Here is a 23,783-nt window from a genome sequence, read left to right on the forward strand (position 1 = left end):
CTCGTTCTGCTCCTGTACTTTTGATGGAAGATGACAGACGTCCTCTTTTAGCTTCACGAGGCAATATTCAAGGCAAGATTCAAACAACTTATGGAGGGGGGTTTCAGAATTAGGGGTGATTGGGAGGACTTCTGATTCTGTGCTATAATTCCCATTTCTTCATTTTTTCTAAGGAAATTTAGTTTTTTTAAAGTAACTTATATTTTGTTTTGTGAATGTTGAGATTAAGATATAGCATTAAATAAGCTTAATTTGTGCTTCTGTATTTGTGTTTAAGGGTAAAAAGCTTGAGTTTTGTTTCACCTTTGTCTGCATTTTAATTATGATTTACAGACCCAAAATCAAACAAGGTATAAAAAACTGGGCTATTGCCTAGCAACCAGGGGCTCACACAGAAAAGCAAGAGCAGTTTATGGTTATTTGAAAGAATGTGACTTAGGAGTAAGTGGCTTCTCAGAAACACCTATACCAAGGAAGACTGCAGAGAACAGATCCCAAACTAAAGACCAGAAAGTCCCAGAACCAGGGAATGGAACAGAAGAAAGTTCCAGGGAGACTCTGAAGTCAAGGAACAATAGATAAACAAGACTTAAGGGGAAAAAAGGTTTTGTTCAGTAAAGTTGATTATGGAGCAAAGAGAAACCCCGAGTTAACAACAGGACTGCAAGGTATATATTAATGACTTGGAAGAGGGGGTAGGTGGTGTGATCAGCAAATTTGCTGATGACACTAAGATGGTTGGATTGGCGGGTACTGAGGAGCAGTGCCTGGCAATGCAACAGGACATAGACAGGCTGGTAGATTGGGCAGATAGATGGCAAATGGAATTTAATCCGGAGAAATGCGAGGTGATGCACTTTGGCCGGAATAATGTGGAGGGGAGTTATACGATAAAAGGTAGAACTATCCGGAGTATAGATACGCAGAGAGACCTGGGGGTGCAAGTGCACAAGTCCCTGAAGGTGTCGGCGCAGGTGCAGAATGTGATGAGGAAAGCATATGGTATGTTAGCCTTCATAGGAAGAGGTATAGAATATAAGAGTAGGAGTCTGATGTTGCAGTTGTATAGAACGTTGGTTAGGCCTCACTTGGAGTACTGCGTCCAGTTCTGGTCGCCGTACTACCGGAAGGATGTAGAGATCCTGGAGAGAGTGCAGAGGAGATTTACCAGGATGCTGCTTGGTATGGAAGGGCTATCTTACGAGGAAAGATTGAACGAACTTGGGCTGTTTTCCCTTGAGAGACGTCGGCTGAGGGGGGATCTAATAGAGGTTTATAAGATTATGAAGGGGATAGATAGAGTAAATGGTGGTAAGCTTTTTCCGCTATTAGAAATGGATAGAACGAGGGGTCACGGGCTTAGGGTGAGGGGGGCTAGGTATAAGACAAATATTAGAGGGCAGTTTTTCACGCAAAGGGTAGTGGGGGTGTGGAATGCACTGCCGAGTAAGGTGGTGGAAGCAGGCACATTAGGGTTGTTTAAGAGTCACTTAGACAGCCACATGAGCGGGCTACATATGGGGGGATATAGTAGGCCTTACTAAACATTGCAGGCTTGGGAATACGTTTTGCCTCAGGGATGTTAGTCTTTGCCTGTTTAATAATGAATTTTTTTGTCTCCACAGGCATTTAAGTCCAGCAAGGGGCATGCATGCGGCAGGTTGTAGTGGGCTGCTCTTGGACGTTGCTTCGGGAGTTGCCTATTGCTTCATGTCGTTAGTGTGCTTAAACTGGACCATCTCGAGGGCAACATGACAGCTCAGAAACTATCTCTGTTACTGTGCGGACACATGGATTTGGGCCTGTGTCTGTGGGAGTTTGCACGTTCTCCCCGTGGTTGCGTGGGTTTCCTCCGGGTGCTCCGGTTTCCTCCCACATCCCCAAAGATGTGCTTTTAGGCTGATTGATTGGGTACTAAATTGTCCCTAAATTGGACCTCCCTGATCCTCGCACATTAGGCGTAGACTAAAATCATGAATAGGTCACTGAGACAGTGGGACGGCGGCGCGGGCTCGTTGGGCCGAAGGGCCTGTTTCCCGTGCTGTGTTGTTCTTTGTTGAGAGCTGGGGATATTAGCTTGCCAGAAGCTAGAGATCCAAAGTGACTCAAAGATTGGTGACGCCTTCAAACAGCCTGTGAAGCAGTGGTGTTCTGTTGATTTAATTTATTTTTGTTTCATGTATTGGGATACAGTGGAAAATGTTGTTTCTTGTGCACTGTGAAAGGTATTGTTTCTTGTGTGCTATACAGACAAGTCATGCCATTCGTAGAGTGCATAGGGGAGAAGGAAGGGATGAGGTGCATAATATAGCATTGTAGTTACTGATAGGATGAAGAGAAAGATAGGCTTAATATATGTTAGGAGGGAAGAAGCTGTTCTTGATTCAGTCGGTATGTATTTCAGACTTCTATGTCTTTTTTTGATGGAAGAAGGTGGAAGAGAGTTTGTCTGGGGTTGTGGGGCCCTTGATTATGCTGGCTGCTTTTCCTAAGGCAGCGGAGTCAATGGATGGGAGGTTGGTTTGCATGATGGACTGGGCTGCTTTGTAGTTTCTTATCAGAGCAAAAGCCCGTACATCCAGAGAGGATGCTTTTGTGAAAAGTGGTGTGAGTTTAGTGTGTGGAAGGTGAAGCGTGAATACATGTGACTCTCCAGGGCAGAGAGCACCAGAAGAAAAGGTTGAAACCCCGGAGGTGGATCCTTAGTGAAGGCATCCAAGAGAAAGCATTATTTGGGCAGTGAGAAAGCAGAAAGTATAAACCCTTGATGGAAGACAAAGCTCCAGTGAGACCAGTTGGCTCAGAGTATGATAAACTTTGGGGGGAATTGATGAAAAATCCATAGAAGTTGTTGTGAGGGTGCCTGCCACATGGTTTCAGGGTGGGATGTCTGACCTCAGTTTGCATATTAATTTGAATAGATTGTACTCACTGTAAACATTAGAGTACAAGACAGATTTTGTAACTTGCATTATCCTTATGAATCTGTAGATATCTGTAACGATATAGTGGGGTGAAAGATTAGTATAATGTAGTTTGCGTTTGAAGATGTCAGTTCCAGGTATCCTTTTCAACTATTACAGTTAGTGCGTTTTGGTGGGTACCTGAGATGACTAGTGCTGCCTAAACTTCAGCCAATATAAGACTCATAAAGCCAGTGTCTCTACATTAAAGATATAACTTTCAAAGGGTCAGGACTGCTCTGAGAAAGAGCTGCCAGACCTTGCCGATGAAATCTGACATAGAATTCAAAACAGATCAATTATAGGTTATTTTATCAAAGCTCCTGCCCTTCATTAGCTTAAAATCAATCATCTTCAATATACACAAATCAACAATAATACCTGTCATCTATCTTAGCCAGCTGCATCCTACTCTCTGGCTTAATGGCATTTTATTAGTCCATCAAATTATGAAGTTAACTCCTGTCTTGGCTGACCCCACTTCCTGTGTTGCCTAGTGATGTCAAATGCCAGCCCAGAGTTCAAATGAATGTTCTCATGGGTTCCCTTAAAGGTCACTGCCACATCAGATTAACACATGACTCCAAATCTAGGCATGCATCCATCTTGTCTGGGTCTTGAATAACCTTCTCACCTTCTTTGAGAAGCTGACCAAAGAGGTGGATAAGGGTAAAACAGTTGACGTGGTGTATATGGATTTTAGCAAAGCATTTGATAAGGTTCCCCATGGTAGGCGACTGCAGAAAATACGGATGCACGGGATTGAGGGTGATTTAGCAGTTTGGATCAGGAATTGGCTAGCTGATAGAAGACAGAGGGTGGTGGTTGATGGGAAATATTCAAACTGGAGTTCAGTTACAAGTGGTGTACCACAGGGATCTGTTTTGGGGCCACTGCTGTTTGTCATTTTTATAAATTACCTAGACGAGGGTGTAGAAGGATGGGTTAGTAAATTTGCGGAGGACACTAAAGTCGGAGTAGTTGGAGACAGTGAGGGTGGATGTTACAGTTTGCAGAGGGACGTAAATAAGCTGCAGAGCTGGGCTGAGAGGTGGCAAATGGAGTTTAATGTGGAAAAGTGTGAGGTGATTCTCTTTGGAAAGAGTAACAGGAGTACAGAATATAGTATAATGGAAGGACTCTTGGTAGTGTCGATGAGCAGAGAGATCTCGGTGTATATGTGCATAGATCCCTGAAAGTTGGCACCCAGGTTGATAAGGTTGTTAAGGTGTACGGTGTGTTGGCTTTTATTGGTAGAGGGATTGAATTTCGGAGCAGTGAGATCATGTTGCAACTGTACAAAACTCTGGTGTGGCCGCACTTGGAGTATTGCATACAGTTCTGGTTGCTGCATTATAAGAAAGATGTGGAAGCATTGGAAAGGGCGCAGAGGAGGTTTACCAGGATGTTGCCTGGTATGGTGGGAAGGTCTTATGAGGAAAGGCTGAGGGACTTGAGGTTGTTTTTGTTAGAGAGAAGGTTAAGAGGTGACCTAATTGAGGCATACAAGATGATAAGAGGATTAGATAGGGTGGACAGTGAGAGCCTTTTTCCTCAGATGGTGATCACTAACACGAGTGGACATGGCTTTAAATTGAGGGATGATGATTATAGGACGGATGTCAGAGGTAGGTTCTTTTCTCAGAGGGTAGTAAGGGCGTGGAATGCACTGCCTGCGGCAGTTGTGGACTCGCCAACTTTAAGGGCGTTCAAATGGTCAGTGGATAGGCATATGGATAACATTGGAATAGTTTAGCTTAGAGGGTCATTAGATTGGTTCCACTGGTCAGCGCAACATCGAGGGCCGAAGGGCCTGTACTGCGCTGTAATGTTCTATGTTCTAAACTCTATTGATGACCTGTGATTAAGTGTCCTCGATGTTCTGTCTGTCTGAATCTTTACTGATAAATCTTGCATATCCCTAAGGTCTAAATATTCTCTTGGAATATGATTTCCCCTAATTCCTTTTTGCCATGATGCTTTGCAGCAAATTGCTGTTGGCTAAAATGAACAACATATCTTAAACAATACACTAATACGTTCAAAATATCAGCATGTGTGTGTTAAAATCATAATCACTCGTTTAAATCTCTCACTGCATTTACCTATGTAAATTATTCTCTTATTAGCTTATAAGCTTGTTTTCAAAAAGTCATTTAACGTAATACTGCTAGTTCTGTCAGTGCCTTTAGTGTCTAATGTTTAAAAACTCTTCCTAACTTATTAGGGTCCCCAGTTACAGTATGCAAGCGAAGTAACTTTTCTAACCTAAAATAAAAACAAAATGCTAGGAAACGTTCAGGTGAAATAGTATCTGTGGAGAGGAAAAGTTAACATTTCAGGTTGGTTTGTATTTCCTTTTCTTTTGCTGTGAATAACCTCAATGATGGTGGACACAACAAAATCTTGCTAGAACAAAACATTTTAAAATCTGAAAGAATGTGCTCCACTTGTAACTGAGAAAAAAGGCTGAAAGCATTGGAACTTTGAAAAGACTCGCCAGGGAATAAAGAGCAAAGTAAAGTGAAGCCAAAATGCTCCTTACGTCAAATACAGCACATTTCCCAGAAGCAAAGTCTTGATACACAAATGGAGGTGTGCTAAATGCATCAACAAACTAGGATTAACACTAACACAAACTTACCTTTTAAGGCATGGAAGTGTGGAATGCATTCTGTATTAGTAGCTGCATGTAAACTATTAGTGTTTGAAAAAAGGCCATTTCAGGGCAATGAATGGACATTTGTCTGACTTTCTATATGTAACATAGCAATGCTGGTGTGCTTCCGTTTTAATTGTCATTTGTTAGGTCTTTATAGGTAAATTTATGAAATCAAATGGTGCAGAGCTTTGAGATTGAGACATAGCTCCCCAGCATCAGATTTGGAAGATACCCCAAAGATGCACTGGGGAATCCCTCTTGGAGGTTCCCATAGGTTTACTCAGCAATCGTCCAGAAGGGTCAATTTCTCCTCGACAATTGCCCTGTGCTGGGAACGATCTGAATTGAAGTCAGTAACTTTGGGTGGTTTTGCCAGTTTTACACTCATAGTTATTCTGAAAGGGTGGAAGGAATAAAAGCACTTCTAACTTTAGTATAACTATTTTAAGGATCCAGACTGAGCCCTAACTGGGAGACCACCCCGCCCGCCCCCCCCCCCCCCCCCCAAACTAAGCACCAAACCCCCATGGTATACCCCATCTCTAATGATTCTTAACCCCCACGTCCAATGTCCGTCTTCCCTCCCACTCCCGATGGCTGAATCCTCCCACTTCTGATGGCCAAACAACCTCCACCCAATCACTTATCTTCTCCCTGTGCTGTTAAGTTCAGTGGCGCGTCAAATTCACCAGCTTTCTGGCAGCTGGTATTGGAAGAGGGCATGTCCTCCTTCACTCCACTTTTATTATGCTTTGCTGCTGGAGCCTTATCTTTTCTTCCTGAGTCTCAACAGCAAGGTTAGGCGATGTGGGCATTTTAGTGCAGAGAAGTACGTACGAAGTGGCAATCCACCACTGATTGCCACTCCAAGGAAGTTATGTCCCATGTTTGTTGGCAAAAACTGGAGCATAGAGATTGATGTATGATATGGAAAAGATTATAAAGAATGTCAACAAAATCACAACAAAAGTCTAGCTCCAGTACTTTTTGTTACAGACCTAAAATATGATATCCCTGTGATAACAATGAAGTACTAAAGTACTTTTAATATTAACAGATATTATCATGCTGAATGTTTGCAGAATACTGTACAAGTCTGGATTTCCAGTTCATTATGCATTCTCCAGCATATTGCTAAACAAGACAAAAAAAAGCAATATTATTTTAAAACAAAACTAAAAGCTTGTTCGATACTACGCTGAAAGTAGATAGCTCAATTTGCCATATTTTTAATTCTTTAATTCACAAAAACACTGTGTAAAAGACATTGTGAAAGCAAAACTCAAACCAAACAAAACATTTGATTGTACCTTAATTTGAGTTTGAACACCGAGCAAAAATGAGACTGCCTTGTATTTAAAAATTAACCTTTCAGCTGGTTATATGTTTAAAACTGTCTATTGATTTTTTTTTGATAAAATCAGAACTATTTTTATGATTAAATAGACTATGTTGGTTGAGCTGGTCTATTTACTACACTCCAAGTTAAGGTGGTGCTTTCACATTTTACCCAGCTACCAAATTTTTGAATTGGGCACTTTGGGCAGAATTTAATGCCCTCTCCCAAGGTGAGTTCAGACCTTGGAAGTCATTTGATTGAGCAGGAAGGTGGCAGGTGGGGATCCTGTAGCCTTCCCACTCTGTCAATTGAGGCCCTTAAGACAGTCATTAATGTTTACTTAAGAGCCTCAGCCCACAACCACTAATATACAGCCAGCAGTGGGCAAGCCAGTCACCAAGTGGCAAGCTCAAAAAGCAAACTGTTAGTGTTGCTTGCAGACTTGCAGGGCATGGTCTTCATTCAAAAACACTCAGTGCCTGATTGAGGGTCCCAGTGTCAGGAGGTTGGAGCCTGCTGAGAACCAGCCCCCTTCCCATACTATTAATCCCCATCTAACCCACTAAATATTAACCCCCATGGGACAATTGAGGAACAGTGGAGGACTTTCAAAGCGATCTTTCACCGTACTCAGCAAAAGTATATGCCAGTGATAAGGAAGGACTGTAGAAAAAGAGATAATCACTCATGAATATCGAAGGAAATAAAGGAGGGTGTCAAATTGAGAGAAAATGCATACAAAATGGCAAAGATTCGTGGGAACCTAAAAGATTGGGAAATCCTAAGGCCAGCAGAAAGCCACAAAAAAAGCTATAAAGAAAAGTAAGATGGATTATGAGAGTAAACTGGAATATAAAAGCAAAAGTTTCAACAAATGTATAAAACGAAAAAGAGTGGCGAAAGTAAACATTGCTTCTTTGGAGAATGAGAAGGGGGATGTAATAACTGGTAATGAGAAAATGGCTGAGGCATTGAACAGGTATTTTGTGTCGGTCTTCGTCGTGAAATAACTGCCAAAAATTGACGACAGGCTATGGCAAGTGAGAACCTAGAAGCTATCACTATCACGAAAGAGGTAACGTTGGGCAAATTAATGGGGCTACGGGTAGACAAGTCTCCTGGTCCTGATGGAATGCATCCCAGGGTAGTAAAAGAAATGGCGGGAGAAATAGCAAATGCACTAGTGGTAATTTACCAAAATTTGCTGGACTCTGGGGAGGCTCCTGCAGATTGGAAAACAGCAAATGTGATGCCACTGTTTAAAAGAAGTAGGTAGACCAAAGGTGAGTAACTATAGGCAGGTTAGTTTAACTTCTGTAGTAGATTCAAGCATTTTTCCTATCATCAAGGAAGAAATAGTGAGACATCTGGATATAAATTGTCCCATTGATAAGATGCAGCATAGGTTCATGAAGGGAAAGTCACGTTTGACTAATTTGGTGGAATTTTTTGAGAACATTACGTATGCAGTGAACAATGGGGAACCTGTGAATGTGGTGTATCTGGATTTTCAGAAGGCATTTGACAAGGTGCCGCACCAAAGACTGCTACATTAGATAAAAGTGCACGGTGTTACAGGTAATGTATTAGCATGGATAGAGGATTGATGAACTAACAAAGCAAAGAGTGGGGGTAAATGGGTGTTTTTCTGGTTGGCGATCAGTGACTAGTAGTGTGCCTGAAGGATCAGTGTTGGGTTCGCAATTGTTTATGATTTGCATAGATGATTTGGAGTTGGGGACCAGGTATAGTGTGTCAAAATTCACAGATGACACTAAGATGAGTGGCAGAGCCAAGTGTGCAGAGGACGCTGAACATCTGCAAAGTGATAAAGATAGTCTAATCAAGTGGGTGAGGGTTTGGCAGATGGAGTACACTGTTGGTATATGTGAGGTCATTCATTTTGGTAGGAATAACAGCAAAATGGACTATTATTTAAATGGTAAAAAATTGCAGCATGCTGCTGTGCAGAGGGACCTGGGTGTCCTTGTGCAAGAATCTCCAGGAATTGGTTTGCAGGTGCAGCAAGTAATTAAGAAGGCAAATGGAATTTTGTCCTTTATTGCTAGAGGGATGGCGTTTGAAAACAGAGAGGTTATGTTGCAGCTGTATCAGGTGCTGGTGAGGCCGCACCTGGAGTACTGTGTATAGTTTTGGTCTCCTTATTTGAGAGAGGATATACTGGCATTGGAGGTGGTGTAGAGGAGATTCACTAGGTTGATTCCAGAATTGAGAGCTTTGGCTTACGAGGAGAGACTGAGTAGACTGGGGCTATACTCATTGGAATTCAGAAGAATGAGGAGAGATCTTATAGAAACATATAAAATTATGAGGGGAATTGATAAGATAGAAGCAGGGAAGTTGTTTCCACTGGTGGATGAAACTAGAACTAGGGGGCATAGCCTCAAAATACGGGGAAGCAGATTTTGGACTGAGTTGAGGAGGAACGTCTTCACATAAAGGGTTGTGAAACTGTGGAGTTCTCTTCCCAGTGAAGCAGTTGAGGCTACCTGTATTTAAGGCAAGGGTAGATAAATGTTTGAATAGTAAAGGAATTAAGGGTTATGGTGAGCGGGCAGATAAGTGGAGCTGAGTCCATGAAAAGATCAGCCATGATCTTATTGAATGGCGGAGCAGGCTCGAGGGGCCAGATGCCAACTCCTGCTCCTAGTTCTTATGTTTATCTCGTCACCTCAATTCCACCCTCACACACCTTTTGGTACTTAAGACCCTCCATCACATCTATTCTGATTGAATATGTTACTTACCAAAACGATGCATCTGACATATTTCCTTCTTCCTGAACTATAGCCAAGTCCCCCCCCCCCCCCCCCCCCGCCTCCCTCTACTGGTTCTACTGGTCACCCAGCTGTGTTTGACCATCTCCCTTACCATTAGGCTCACTGTTTCCTCACCCTCAACCATTATAGGATCCCACTCATTCTCACTTTTCACCCAGCCAACCTCCACATTCAAAGGATCTCCTCTGCCCTTTTCTGTCAACTTCAGTATGATGCCACCACAAAACACATTTCTTCCACCCCACCCCCTTCCCCCATCAGTATTCTGCAAGGACCACTCCCTCCTCCAACTTCTCATCCCCTACCCATGCAATGGCAGAAGATGCAACACCTCCTCCTTTACCACCTCCCTCTTCACCATCCAAGGATCCAAACAGTCCTTTCAGGTGAAGCAGCACCTCCTTCAGTATTCGCTGATCACAATGTGGTCTCCTCTACATTGGAGAGACTAAATTCAGACTGGGTGACTGCTTTGCAGAACACCTTTGCTCAGTCCAGGAGAATGACCTTCCTGATGCTTGCCATTTCAAATTACCACCTTACTCTCGTGTCCACATGTCAGTCTGTGGCCTGCTTCAATATTTCAGGCTTTTCAGTCTTCTGGACTTCACATTGAGTTCAACAGCTTCAGACCATAAACTCCCTCCTCTATCTTGACTCTGGCCCTTCTGCTACTAACACATTTTGCTATCTTACCTTTATGCTGCTATCAGCGCCTCCTTTAATCTTTAACATTCCTTTTGTCTTATGGCCATAGCATATTTGTCAAATCTCTCCTACTCTCATAGTCTCTGACCTTCTACTTGCTCTGCTTGCTCCAGTCCCTCTTTAAATCGCATAAAATCCATCACATTTCTCCCTCTCTTTAGCTCTGAAAGTGCCATACAAACTCACCGAAACATTAATTCTGCTTTTCTGTCCACAGACACTGCCAGACCTGCTGAGTTTTTCTAGCATTTTCTGTTCATACTACTTTCTCTGTAATGGATTGCAGTGTTTTTTAATCGCCGTTTTTGGACTAACTGCTCTATTGTTATGTGCTTCCTACTTCCTCCGTTTTTGAATAGGGATCGTTCCAGAATCGAAAGAGTTTTGGGAGATTATAGCCAATGCGTGTTTCTTCTGTCTCTGCAGTTACTTCATTTACAGCCCCAGGACTTGTCAGACTTTAGTCCTATAAATGTGTCTGGTATTTAATATTTTAAGCTCCACCCTCCCTTAGCTTCTTGATTTTCTACTATTATTGGAATGCTTTTAGTGTCTTCTACCTTGAACAGATTCAGAATATTTGTGGAAAGTCTCTGCTATTTCCTTGTTTCCCATTAGTAATTCCCTAGGCTCACCCTGTGAGGACCAATGTACTTACTCTCTTCCATGTAGGCTCTTACTGATTGTTTTTACGTCCTCTCCCTTACATCCTTAATTTGCTCTCAAATTTATTTTCTGCCTTTTTATTTTTTTTTTAGTTATCCTTTGCTTATTTTCCAAGTCTTCTGGCTACCACTAATCCTTCCAACGTTTTGATTTTTTTAAATTTTGATACCATCATTATTATCTCAGTTAGCTGCAAATGATTGATTTCCCCCCTTATTCGATGGAATAAATCTTTTGTTGAGAATTGTGAAACATCTTAAGTGTCTGCCATTACTTAGCTACTGTCTTATCTTTTAATGTAATTCATCAGTCCACTTTCGCTAACTGTCTATATAGCTATGTAATGTTAGCATTGTTGAGTATGCCTTGACCTGCGTAATGTATATTTAGCAATAGGATTGAACAAAAACCCCTTGGCACTTGGTTTATTTAATCTTCCTTGACTTCGGAAGGCAGTAGAATAGACACTTTACTCTGCTGTGACATGGGCTAAGAACTAACAATTACTTAAATTAAGCAGCAAATATGTAAGTTATAATAACTAATTACACAGAGTGGATTACAGTAGGTACAGTCTTACGTTTCTGTAGAATAGAAAATCTGCAGCCACTGCAAATAGAATTGAACACTGAATATTAACTTTTGCCAAGTTATTTATATGATCACCTCTGAAACTTTTCTAGCCCATCTATTGCTTCATTTTGAATCAAGCTGGGGATGAGCAACAAATATTGCCCTGGATACCCACATCCCATGAAAGATTCTTTAAAAAACAGATGGTAAGAGAGTGGACAGAGTGAATACCATTTAAAGTTGTTCCTCTTAATGCCAAAGGAGCTGGAAATGAAACCTATTTGCACACAATATAACCCACAAGATTTAAATTGAATCGTTTGGATATATCATTAAACACCTGATCAAACATAATTGGTATCTATATCCTGGTTTTGCAGATTTGATGTGCATCTGCAAGGTTGACCATTTTCTGTGAGCGCTTAACCCATATATGCCACAAAAATAAAAGATACGAAAAGTTACTGCTTAAATCTGTCAATGGAGGTTGAGCCTATTCTTTTCAGAATTTTCTCAATTACTCTTGTCTGCATTACATTTTTAGATCTTATTTTAAAAATTGTGGAAGCAAAAGGTTAGATATACTTAATTGCATCAATAAACTTTCTGACTTAAACATTTCTGGGACCATTTCAGTCACCTCTACAACCATGTCCTGCTTTGGGTTCTGGGTTCTCATAACGATTTTAATGTTTATTTTCCTGATAGGTTTATCTAATGATGGGGGGGGATAGAGTATGGGGGTGGGTGGTGGGGGAATAGGGAGTGATTGTTGAGGGTGTACAACCAGGCAATTTCGAGGAAGATTGAGCTGAGGGAGAGGAGTTCTAGGCTGGAGGAGTACACCAAGATGGGTGGAGGTAGTGTTGAGACTATGAGGAATGTAAACACAAGGATTATAACATTGTATTTGAGGCATTGGAGATCTGGGAGCCTGTGAGGACAAATGATGGGTGAGTGGGACTTGGTGCAGGATGGGATGCGAGTAGCAGAGCTTGGGATGAACTGAAGTTTTCAGAGAATGAAAATTGGGAGACCAATAAAAAAAAATTGCAGTAGTCAGGTTTCAAGGTGATGAATGCATGGATGAGAGATTCAGTGACAAATAGGCAGAGGGAAATTGTGTTATGGGGTTTGAAACAGGCAATATTTGTCAATGAGTATCTGCTGTGAAGAGCCAAGAATCTGCTGAATAGGATTCCTAGGTATAGAATACTCTGGGCCATTTTGAGATATAATTATAGAATCATGTCCTAGAACTTCTACAGTGCAGAAGGAGGCCATTCACGCTAACCATTGTGTCACTGTATTGCTGCACATGATGGCTGAGGAGGGAGATAATAACAATAGGATGGTAAAGATAATGGTTTCAGTCTTTCTAGTCTTTATCTGGAAGCAATTGCAGCTGATGCAGGGCCTGGCATCAGTGGGACACTTAACAACATAGAGGTATTGGAAGAAATCAAAAGATCTGGTGCAGAAGTGGAAGCAAGTGTAACCACGTTATACTAGCCCTATGTATGTGGATGATATTGCCAAGCTTCTAAATAATTACAAGAAACAGACCAAGGATCCTTGTAGCCCCTGGAAGTAATATCATTACTAGGGATGTTCTGAGTGGAACCAAATGAGGGTAGTCTCACTAAATAGGATAATGCAGGGGAAACTTGAAAGAGGATGGTGTGGTCAATTGTATCAACAATTATATCAGAGACCAGGAAGGATAATTCATTGTGACAGACACAGAATCATGTGCTACTTTGTTTAGGGCCATTTTGATGCTAGGGCATCAGATTAGAACAAAGGGTAGGATAGGCATGGATTTGGGAGCTGGTAACTGTGATAATACTGTGCCTTCAGAAATGTATTTGTCATGTTTTTTGTAAAGGGACTGCTTTATGTTACAACTCTGATTACAGTGTCGTTTGTCTGTGGCCAACAGTCCACATGCTGCACCTGCGGAAAAGTTATTGCTCCTAGTTATTAGGGTCTTTGTTTTACTGAATTAATACAGTTTTTTTTTGGGGCTGCCCCCTGGGGTTTCAGGGTAGGGTTTAACTAGGTTGATTGACATGTGCAAGTCCAGAGAGAATGCTCAGCTTGCAGAGAGACAAGCAGGCAGTTGCTGTTTGAATTTGAAAGGAGCAACTCTTTTTCTCTCTCTGGAAATTGAAGCCTGAAACCTGCTTGAAAAGAGGTATTTCTCTCCAGAGGTTTGCAAAAGGCAAGAGCTGCTTTCTCCCTTGCACGCACTCTCTTTCTTGGGTCCTGCTGTACAAAGGCAGGTCTTTTTCTGAAAGCTGCTGTTTGAGAGTCAGAAGTCAAGTGTCTCTCTATCTAGAAGTGTTAAAAGGCTGCAAAACTAGCAACCTACTTAAGCCTGTGTGTTTTTGCTAACTGATTCTGAGGAAGAATTTATGTTAATGGTAATATGGCTTGAATTGGACCTAAAAAAGATAGCTAGCAGTTAAGAATTATACCTTGTCATATTTAAGTATTTCAACTGGTAAAAGTTATGCTAATTCTTTTTGTATAGTTAAATTGTATTGTTAAATAAAGTTTGTTTTAAGAATACTTACTAGTGGTCAATAGAACCACAGCTGGAGCAGACACCTTTTCCTTATACTAATGCCAAAATCAAAAATAGTTGGGGTTTAGACAAACTTCATAATGTACCTTCTAATCTGGTCCCTAACTTTAGAGTAGGTAGGGATATTAAGATGCAGTGGTGATTTGCAAAAATGGAGCAGTCAAGGACAATTAGTAATGACAGCTTTAAAAGAAACTGAGATAGTACCTGAGGAGAAGGAATTGCTTTCAAAGTTAACTGATGTGAAGACTAGGAATATAAATTGGTTCATCAGCAATTTAATGGAAATGGGGTTAAGGGAGCAGGAGTTAGATCTTGTGAACGTGATAAGCTCGGAGTTTTCATGGCGTAAATGGGCAATAGGTTAGTGAGACTCTTGGCTTTTAGGATAAGGGGTACCGTGAGGGGAAGTTTTAACATGGTGGGGAAGGAGAGGTGGAGCAGGGGGAAGACGGTTGATTGGATGGACCCAATCAAAAAGCAACAAAAAAAGGTCAAAACAATTTGAAAATTGAATTAAAATTAATGAGTTGTAGAATTTTAGCTGTGTTGCACTTTTGTAAAACATCCAAGCTTTCAAAGTAACTCTGGAATTTTCTTTGATCATATGAATACCAGCTTAACTATAAGTTCAACTAAAATGTATTTGTACACAGGTCTGTTTCCAGATGTGGGAGGAGGTTTTTTCTTGCCAAGATTGAAAGGGAAACTTGGCTTGTACCTTGCCTTAACAGGATTTCGAATTAAAGGACGAAATGTGCATCAAGCTGGAATTGCTACTCATTTTGTGATGTCTGAAAAGGTATTTTTTTTTCTGCACAAACCAATGCTCATAATCATAACTTGCTTTAGTTAAATAAGACAACAGCATATGTGGCTGCTTTACTTTCTTTGGGAAATGAGGCGAGGGACTGCTAATCAATCATCAAATTTGGCAATCCACATACTGCTCAAGGAAAATTTAAGTAAGCACTCTTTTAAAGAGGATTTCACTCTACACACACAATTTTACAAAAATAAAACACCCACAACTTTTGTCTCAAAATCTATGGTTTAGTCATCCTCAGGTTGTTTAGTTTGTCAACTTTGAAGCAGGTTCCCTGGATTTACTGGTACCTGGCTTCAGAACAATGGACTGTGAGACACGTGTTTATGTTAGCAGCAAACTTGTATATTCAGTTAACAGTACATCAATGTAATACTTTTATCTGAAATGTGACTGTGACGATTTTTATACAAACTGAACAGCAGCTTTAAAACTTCAGGGAGAAGGAGAAAAATGAGCTTTAACATCTATGTTAAAAATCTGGGGTCATTCTTCTGCAATGAATTAAAGAAAGAATGTGACCTTGGAATGTGTCAATGGTGTACTGGCTTGAAATACGGTAATGTAGGAAATGCAGTATCCAATTTGTGCTTACCATGTAGAATCAAATAAATTTATAGCAAAGTAGGAGGCTTTGGCCCATTTTGTATGTGCCAGGTGAAAATACAGCCATCCAGCCTGACCACATTTCCAACTCTTGGTCCGTAGTCTTGTAGATTAAAACACTGCAGGTGTGCATCCAACTACTTTTTAAATGTAGTGAGGGTTTCTGCCTCTACTGCCTTTTAGGCAGTAAGTTCCAAACTCAGCTATTCTCTGGGGGAAATTATTTCTCCTTCGCTTACTTATAATCCTTCTGTAATTAATTTAAATTGATGCCCTTGGTTATTGAGTCCTCCGCAAAGGAATTATCCACTGTATCTAGAAACTTCATTATTTTTATATGGATCCATTCAATCTTCCCTCAACCTCGTCTGTTCCAAACTAAGCAACTCTAGCCTATCCAGGCTTTCCTTGTGGCTAAAATTTTTCAGATCTGACAGTATCTTCATAAATCTCTTTTGTACCATCTCCAGTGTTAGTACTTCTATAATGTGATGATCAGAACTGTATGCAGTACTCTAGTTGCAAGCTAACTTTTTTTTGCACAATTCTATATTAATGCCCTATTCCTGTGCTTTGGTTAGTAAAGCCATGTATGCTACATGTCCTCTTGATCGCTTTACTTACCTGCCCTGCTACCTTCTGGTCCTCTGTACTTCTCAATTTCATGCCATTTATAGAATCCCTACCTGGAGAAGGAAACCATTCGGCCCATCGAGCCTACACCGACAACAATCCCACCCAACTCTATCCCTGCAAACTCACTTATTTACCCTACTTATCTCCTTGACGATAATGGTCAATTTAGCAAGGCCAATCAATCTAACCCACACATCTTTGGACTGAGGAGGGTAAATGGAGCACCCAGAGGAAACCTATGCAAACACAGGGACAATGTGCAGACTCATTCATTATGTATTCCCGTGCCACCCTCGCACTTTTCTGGATTGAATTCCACTTAATACTTTTCTGCCCAGAGCAGAAATACTTCCTGCAATCTACATCCCTCTTCCTCACTATCAGTCATAGTCAATTTTTATGTCATTTCCAAGCTTCTTAATTATGCATTTAAATTTAAATTGTTGATATATACCATATAAAAAACAAAATTTAATGCTCAACCCTACTGAACTACATTGGAAGCAAAATCATCCAACTTTTACCCTTTGCTTCCTGCCACTTAAGCAATTTTGGGTTCTATGGACTTTAATGTTTCTGATCAATTTGCCATGCTATAACTCATCAAATACCTTGCTGAAATCCTTTTACTTCAAACACACTTCCCTCATTAACTCTCCTTAAAAAAAATTAAGTTAATCAGCAATAAGGTTCCCTCAACAAATGTACGCTGACTATCCTTGGTTTATAGCTCACCTTTTCAAGTGACGATTTATACTGTTTCTCCAAATCTTAACCAACAATTTTCCCACCAGTGAGGTTAGGTTGACTGGAACATAGTTATTTGAGTTCTCAGTCTCATTTTTAAGTAATGGCGATAATGAGCAAAAAATCTGATTTTAGGCAATTCTCCAAACTCGTGGTAACTGTGATTTTAGGTGTTGGCTGAGGCATAATTGTGGACCAGGACACTGAGGAAAACTTACCCCTTGAATCGGGATCTTTTGCATACATCTGAGAAGGCAGATGGGGTGTTGGTGTAAAGTTTCATCCAAAAGAAACAGCACTTCCAAAAGTGGAGCTCTTCCTCAGTACCGCATTAGAGTGTTAGCAGAGATGTAATAGTGAGGCCACTGTATTGGGATTTGAACTCATAACCTTGTGACTGTGACACAAAAGTGTTACCATTGGGCCCTAGCTGACACCGAATTCACAGAAACAAAGAATTAACACAACTTGCTCATGGAGCTTTGTTTTAATTTGCTTCTGGCCTGACAACAGCATAGTTTCTTAAATAATTGGTTTCTATTTGGAGAAACTTGTTAGCAGTGCCAAGCAGAGATGGTAATTCAAGTCAATATGACCTATTCTCTTGCTTCTTTAAATAGCCAGTTACATTAGTTAATATTTAGGAGCTAGCTGCTTTTACTCGCTCTAATGTGAAGAGACTGGAAATGGAGAATAAAAACTCAATACAGTGCTTCAAGATATAGGGAATTCTCCAAAATATTAGTAACTAAATTTTCGAACAGCTTATCAGTGTCTAGTGGCTTTTCATAACCTGTACTACTGCTGCTGACTGCATGGCGTATTGTGCAGTATATTTTCACTTTGGGACACACTGCTGGAGCTGATGTGATGTTTAACCTGTCAAAATGCTTTAAAACACTGCATTAGGGATACAATGTTTGCCAAGTCATAATCAATGCTTCATCTTCAGATTTATCAAAATCTATCTTATGGGAGTTTGCATATCTGTGGTGCATTGAGGAAGAAAAGCTTTTGGATGTATTTTAGCTACATTTTGCACGGTAGCGATTTATACTCCATTTATAGAAAATAATGTTTTTTTTCTGGATAGGCAAAATCTTTTATTCTGGTAGACCAGTGCCTGAACAATAGAAATTGTATTAAGCAGCTAGCTGGATTTGGTTCAGACTTTCTGAACTTGAATAGTTTTACATTTTTCCTTTAAGTAGGTAAAAATCAATAGGCAGTTAGAACTGATCAAATTTGCTGTTGATGCTTCAGAACCATTAAATGATACTCTGACTGTGTGTGCACTGGAGCAAAATCAGTTGTATAAACTTGAGCCATTACCTGAACTAGATTCCTTCATATTTCTCTCAATTTGTTGGTGTTCAATTTCTTTTTTAGATCCCAGACCTGGAGAGAGATTTGCTGTCTTTAAAATCCCCTTCAAAGGAGGATATTGCAGATGTGTTAAATTCTTATCATTTCAAGGTACAGTGATCTATAAGTATGTAAAGGCTGAGCACCTGACTCTGCTCGTAATTTACATCTCCTGTTTTCTTTCTTCACTGGTCATTTTGAGATACTCATTTCCTGTGGCCAAGGCGTCAGGGTATCTAGCTTGCTTTGGCTGCTACTAGTGCTTCTCTTAGTCGAATGCCTTGCAGCATGTGACAACATCCTGCATGAATAAAATTGGGATGTCTAGAGTAGGTGACCCAACAGCAGGGGGCCGGCAATCTTCCCACCGCACTCGCCCCCACCCCCTTCCCCAACGTCCCAGGTGGGAAATTGAGCTGTACTCCCTGGTCCCAAACCTGCCTTGGAGGGGTGGGTTGGGAGGAGAGTATTCACTCATTCTGATTTTCATGGGAGTGCACCCTTGATTGCCTTAGAGATGGACTTGCTATCCAGGCAGATTTTTGAAGTCCTTCCAACTTGAGAAGAGCATCAGGTGCAATAGAGGTAATTAAGTGAGAGGACATTTCAAAATGGAGGCACTCTGAGGTTTCAAAAATTAAACTAAAAACTGAACTTGCAGCCTAAATGAAGGTTGATGGGATGAGTGCCTTATAGAGCTGTGGCCACAGAGAATATCTGGGCCTGACTGGAGCGCTGGTTCCCTGGTTTACCACCAGCCCACTGGGTGGTGAAAATCCCATCTGTAACTCCCTTAATAGGCTTCAGCATGTTCTTATTGGGCAGTGACACATACCGTATGCAGGCAGCAGAAAGACCTGCCAATTTTCTTCTCCTCCACACCCCCGCCCACACCTCCATGTCAGTCTTGCCTCAAAGTGGCCCACAGGTGTGATGTAGGTGGAGAATTGGCACATCTACCAGCAGGGTTATCTGAGCTGAAAACTTAGCCCCAGGAATTAATTGGGAAAATCACCCCTTCTAACTGCAGTATAACACACTGATTTGTTCTGATCTTCAGACTTTACGATTACTGTTGGGACTGAATGACACAAATTGTTTTTTAAAAGTATCATGAATGTGTCTCTTTTACTCCTGAATAGCAATGCACTGGCATTATGTCTGAACTTTACATCATGTTGACTTAATTGGGTGATGCTTTTCAAGTTTTTGTTTCACTATTAATTTGCAAATGTTCAGATTTGCATTTTTCTCACAAGTAGAATATTTTCTCTGGTTGGTATCTTAAAGGTCATTTATCCAAAATGCAACACCTATAATTAAAAATAAATCTTACAAAATTGGAACTTTATTATAGGCCTGAATTTGCTATCCACATGCTATACTCATTATTTACACTGTAACATATAAATTGGGACAATTGTGTTACAAATGGCCAAAAGATTACAGGTAGTAGTATTTTGTAACAAAAATGCTGCAGTAAAACATGAAAACTATTAGAACAACTATTATGCTAATGATGAAACTTTAAGCCAGTAATTAATTGTGGTTAATGTTTACAGTGCAGCAATTTAGTACAGTGCATGTATAATAAACTAATTGGACTGAAGGGTATGAGATAAAAAAAATTGCAAATAATGCTCAAGTACTATAGGAAAATGTTCACCATCATGGTTCTTAAAAACTAAAGATTCTGAATAATTCTGCTTTGGCATAAGTTTTTTGTGATGTAGCCACTTCAGGATTGCCAGAGTTTAATTAAAGCAGTTTTCTCTTAATAACTCAAAGGTCATTTATTGTCCTAGAAAATGTCAAATTTTCCAATGAATTTGAAGAATAAGAAGGAAAATGGACAGCTTTCTGCATGTTTTGTGTGTTAACTGGTAGAATAAGAGCTAAATTAAAATACTGATCAGTGCTTCAGAGTGATTAAATTTCTGACTCATATGTATCTCGTTTGTCATTCTGAAATGCTCGACATCTGCTGTGGATCATCATGAAAGTTCTCTGCTTGTCAGAGGATTTGTACAGTAAGCATTGTATTCTCATGTCAGATGAACTGGAGAAATGTTTGCTCTAGTTAAAGGAATAATTATTGAAGTCAAGGTGTTTCATCAAATGACAATGACAATCCTGGCAGTAACCTCCTTTCCAGTAGAAAATATTCTACTTGTGAGAAAAATGCAAACATGAACATTTGTAAATTAATAGTTAAACAAAAACTTGAAAAGCATCACCCAATTAAGTCAACATGATGTAAATGAACAGGATTATTCTGATGGCAAAGTGAGTCATAAAATCAGAATTGCATTATGTTGCAAATAAGTACGTTGGGAAAAATGTAGCTATTTGAAGACTCCTATGCCAGAAAATAATGGGAATTGCTAACATCCAAATTTCATTGCACTCCCATGCTCTAACCTTTCATCATACTAAATTAGCAAGTTGATCCAAGGGCTTTTTCGTCACAAGAAAAAAATGAACAATGAACTTTTGAAAACATAATTGTTGTAGACCTAGAAAACTGAGAGAAGCAGTGGATGTTTATTTTGTCTTTTACTTCCAACAGTGCAGAGCCGATGATAACTTTGTTTTGGAAGAGCACATGGACAAGATTAATAGGTACTTTACAATAATGGATGTTATTCTTGTGTTTGGATGTAACTGAGAGTCACAGCTACTGTGTAGTATTTGTATTACTCTAACTTTTCCAAAATCTTGTTAAATATAAATTCAGCTTTAGTATGTTCAACATTTAGTGCTGATTGTAGCCAAATAGCTACTCCATATACGTTGTAAAATATCATTCCAGTGCTGTTTTTCTGTTAATTTTGAGTGATTGGGTATTATTTAATTATTGATTTTTGTACCTTGTGTAGTTTGGTTTTTAAATTAAATTGCCTCCTCTAGTTTCCCTTTTGAACTCCAATCCAACCTTTTGTCAGCGATAGGGGAGAAGAGAAACATGCTGTTTATTTATTCCATTCAAGTGCAGATGAATGTAAGAAATTTAATAGTTGGAATGAAATTAGCCAACTGTTCTTTTTCCAGAATATCACACAGCAGAACTCAGTGAATTGGCCCACTGCACACATTTGTCAACTTTTTTTTAACTCCATGAAATGTTGTTTCATCTCTGACAGATTTGCTTAATAGTATTATGTGGACCTTTCCATGCTTAATATCGGTGCTGCTTGAGAATGTGCCAGGAAGAACTAATTTTCAGTAGACATGTGAATTTTAAATGTACATGAAAGAAAGTCAGAGTCAATTGTTAAACTTAAAGTAGTAAAAACAGCCAAGGTCACCCACTTAGTGCTGTGCTTCCTTGTCATCTTTTGTAATGGGTAACTAGATGTTTCATCTGTCTGGGGTTAGGGTCCGATACAAGGATTTACCAAGGGCTTCAATGCAGGTAATTATTATTGAACCTGGGTGACCTCTACATAATACAAAATCCTAATGAAAAATGTCACTTTGTAAGGGAGGGCTGATGGAAGTTTTCTATCTTTCCTGGAAAAATAAAGTTTTCCAGTAAATTGAGTTCCCTGCAGTAGCCTGATTTGAAAGCTAGGATGGCCCATGAATTAAAGCTTCGAGATAACTAAGCTGCCTTACTAACCAAATTATGATAAAGGCACTGCGAGTTGTTACAAGAAGATATCCAAACCAGAATGCCCTCAGTCCAATTTCTAGTCTTGCCTCAATTTGCTGATTTTTGGCTGGAGCAACCATGGAGGTTTTTACATTTGGCCTCTGCGCCTAGCTAGGGAAATATCAATCAAGGTTTCTAAAGAGGAGGGTTTGCAAATACATTGAAGAGTAAAACTTAAATGCTGATAGCTTGGAATGAAAGTACTAATTGTTGTCACTTGACTACCAATCATATTTGCATTCAAAATACCTTTCAGTCATTTTTGTTTGCATCTGGTTAGCCTTTTTTTTTTAATTCATGCAATGCTGAACTATTAAAACTATCAGTGAAGACATTTGCAGTGACCCATAACACGTTAATTTAATGTAAAAGCTTTTGGCAAATATGGGGCAAAGTGCAAATAAGTGGTGGCATTTTGATTTGTAAATCTTTATTAACTTTTCGAAAGTAAATTTATGCACATTATTTTGTGGGTGACTACAAGTAAACATTTGGAAGGCTAATTTGGATAGCCCTGGAAAACGGGTGTAAAGATCACGATGCTTGATTAAACAATGCCTGTTTATGATGCAGGTGACATGCTAACTGCGAAGGATGCTGATTTGAATAATTGTTGTTCACAGCCAACGCTAATCATTGGCTGCATGGAGTAGCTAGATCCCAAAATGGTAACTTGATAGCAATACTTAAAGCTAGGCTGCACTGTTTAAAAGAGAGTGATGTTGCAGATGGAGCAGGTGCTATCAGTTGTTCAAGAAGTTCTGGAAAAGCATAGCATAATAGTGAAGAGCGTGGGCTTTGAGGTTTTTCAGTGCTGCACTGGAAGCCATTGTGGAGGAAGTAGGAGATACCTTGTGTTTACAGGACTCTGGGACATGCTCAAAAAGGTGTAGAGGTCAATGCTACATCAAAGATGTCGCTCTAAGATTGAAATAAGTTAAATTGCCTCACATGAGTGGACAAGATCACTGAATACACCTTCAAATGCCAATACTGGAGGAGGATAGGCACACTAGCATGCCCTAACCCCCAATGTGGGGATGGATAGTGCTGGCCATTATTGGACCATCCATAATTGAGACCATTCCAGCAACCAGGTTGAAACTATGATGGTATCCTCGTACCTAATCTTCTTTCTTACATCCTACTTCCCTGTTATCTTGCACTGTCTTCTGATTTGCAAACTGCAAATGGTGTAATCATGTATCTGTTACATTCCCCACCCCACAATCTTATCTTTGTGCCTTTCTCTGTTCAGACACTAGAGAGGTACAAACTAGTTGGGCAATGAAGGAACACAAAGAAGACAGTGATAGTGAAGACACAACATCTTCACTTGATCTCTCATTCTCAGCCAGCAGTTCAGATTTTCAAAGTGTATCTTAAGAAGACAGATTACAGGCAGGATCTGCATGTGGTGAGTCAGGTGGTGTGCAGGTAGGGTGGGGGAAGAATAGCATTTTTAATAGCAAGTTCCAGATTCCTAGAGGGTTCTGCCACAGAGAATTCAGATAAGCTACAGAACAACAATTACTTGTATATGGATAGCTCATTTAACATAAAAATCTGAAGGCACTTCACAGGTGCGTTGTAAGGTGGAGAGGTTTAAGGAGGGCATTCCAGAGCTTTAGGCTGTTGCAGCTGAA

General features: G+C 40.1%; 1 protein-coding gene across 2 annotated transcripts in view; it reads left to right on the forward strand.

Annotated features, from left to right (window-relative positions):
- hibch (3-hydroxyisobutyryl-CoA hydrolase) overlaps nucleotides 1-23,783 on the forward strand; it is a 105,448-nt gene that overhangs the window by 59,479 nt on the left and 22,186 nt on the right. For both annotated transcript variants that reach the window (XM_080198822.1, XM_080198823.1), the window contains 3 exons: nucleotides 14,959-15,104; nucleotides 18,507-18,593; nucleotides 21,052-21,104. In XM_080198822.1, the coding sequence (XP_080054948.1) occupies nucleotides 14,959-15,104; nucleotides 18,507-18,593; nucleotides 21,052-21,104 (286 nt within the window). The remainder of the gene's footprint in view (nucleotides 1-14,958; nucleotides 15,105-18,506; nucleotides 18,594-21,051; nucleotides 21,105-23,783) is intronic.

This window comes from Carcharhinus amblyrhynchos, chromosome 11 (assembly GCF_965287045.1).
Source record: "Carcharhinus amblyrhynchos chromosome 11, sCarAmb.v2.hapA, whole genome shotgun sequence".
Classification (NCBI taxonomy): Eukaryota; Metazoa; Chordata; class Chondrichthyes; order Carcharhiniformes; family Carcharhinidae; genus Carcharhinus; species Carcharhinus amblyrhynchos.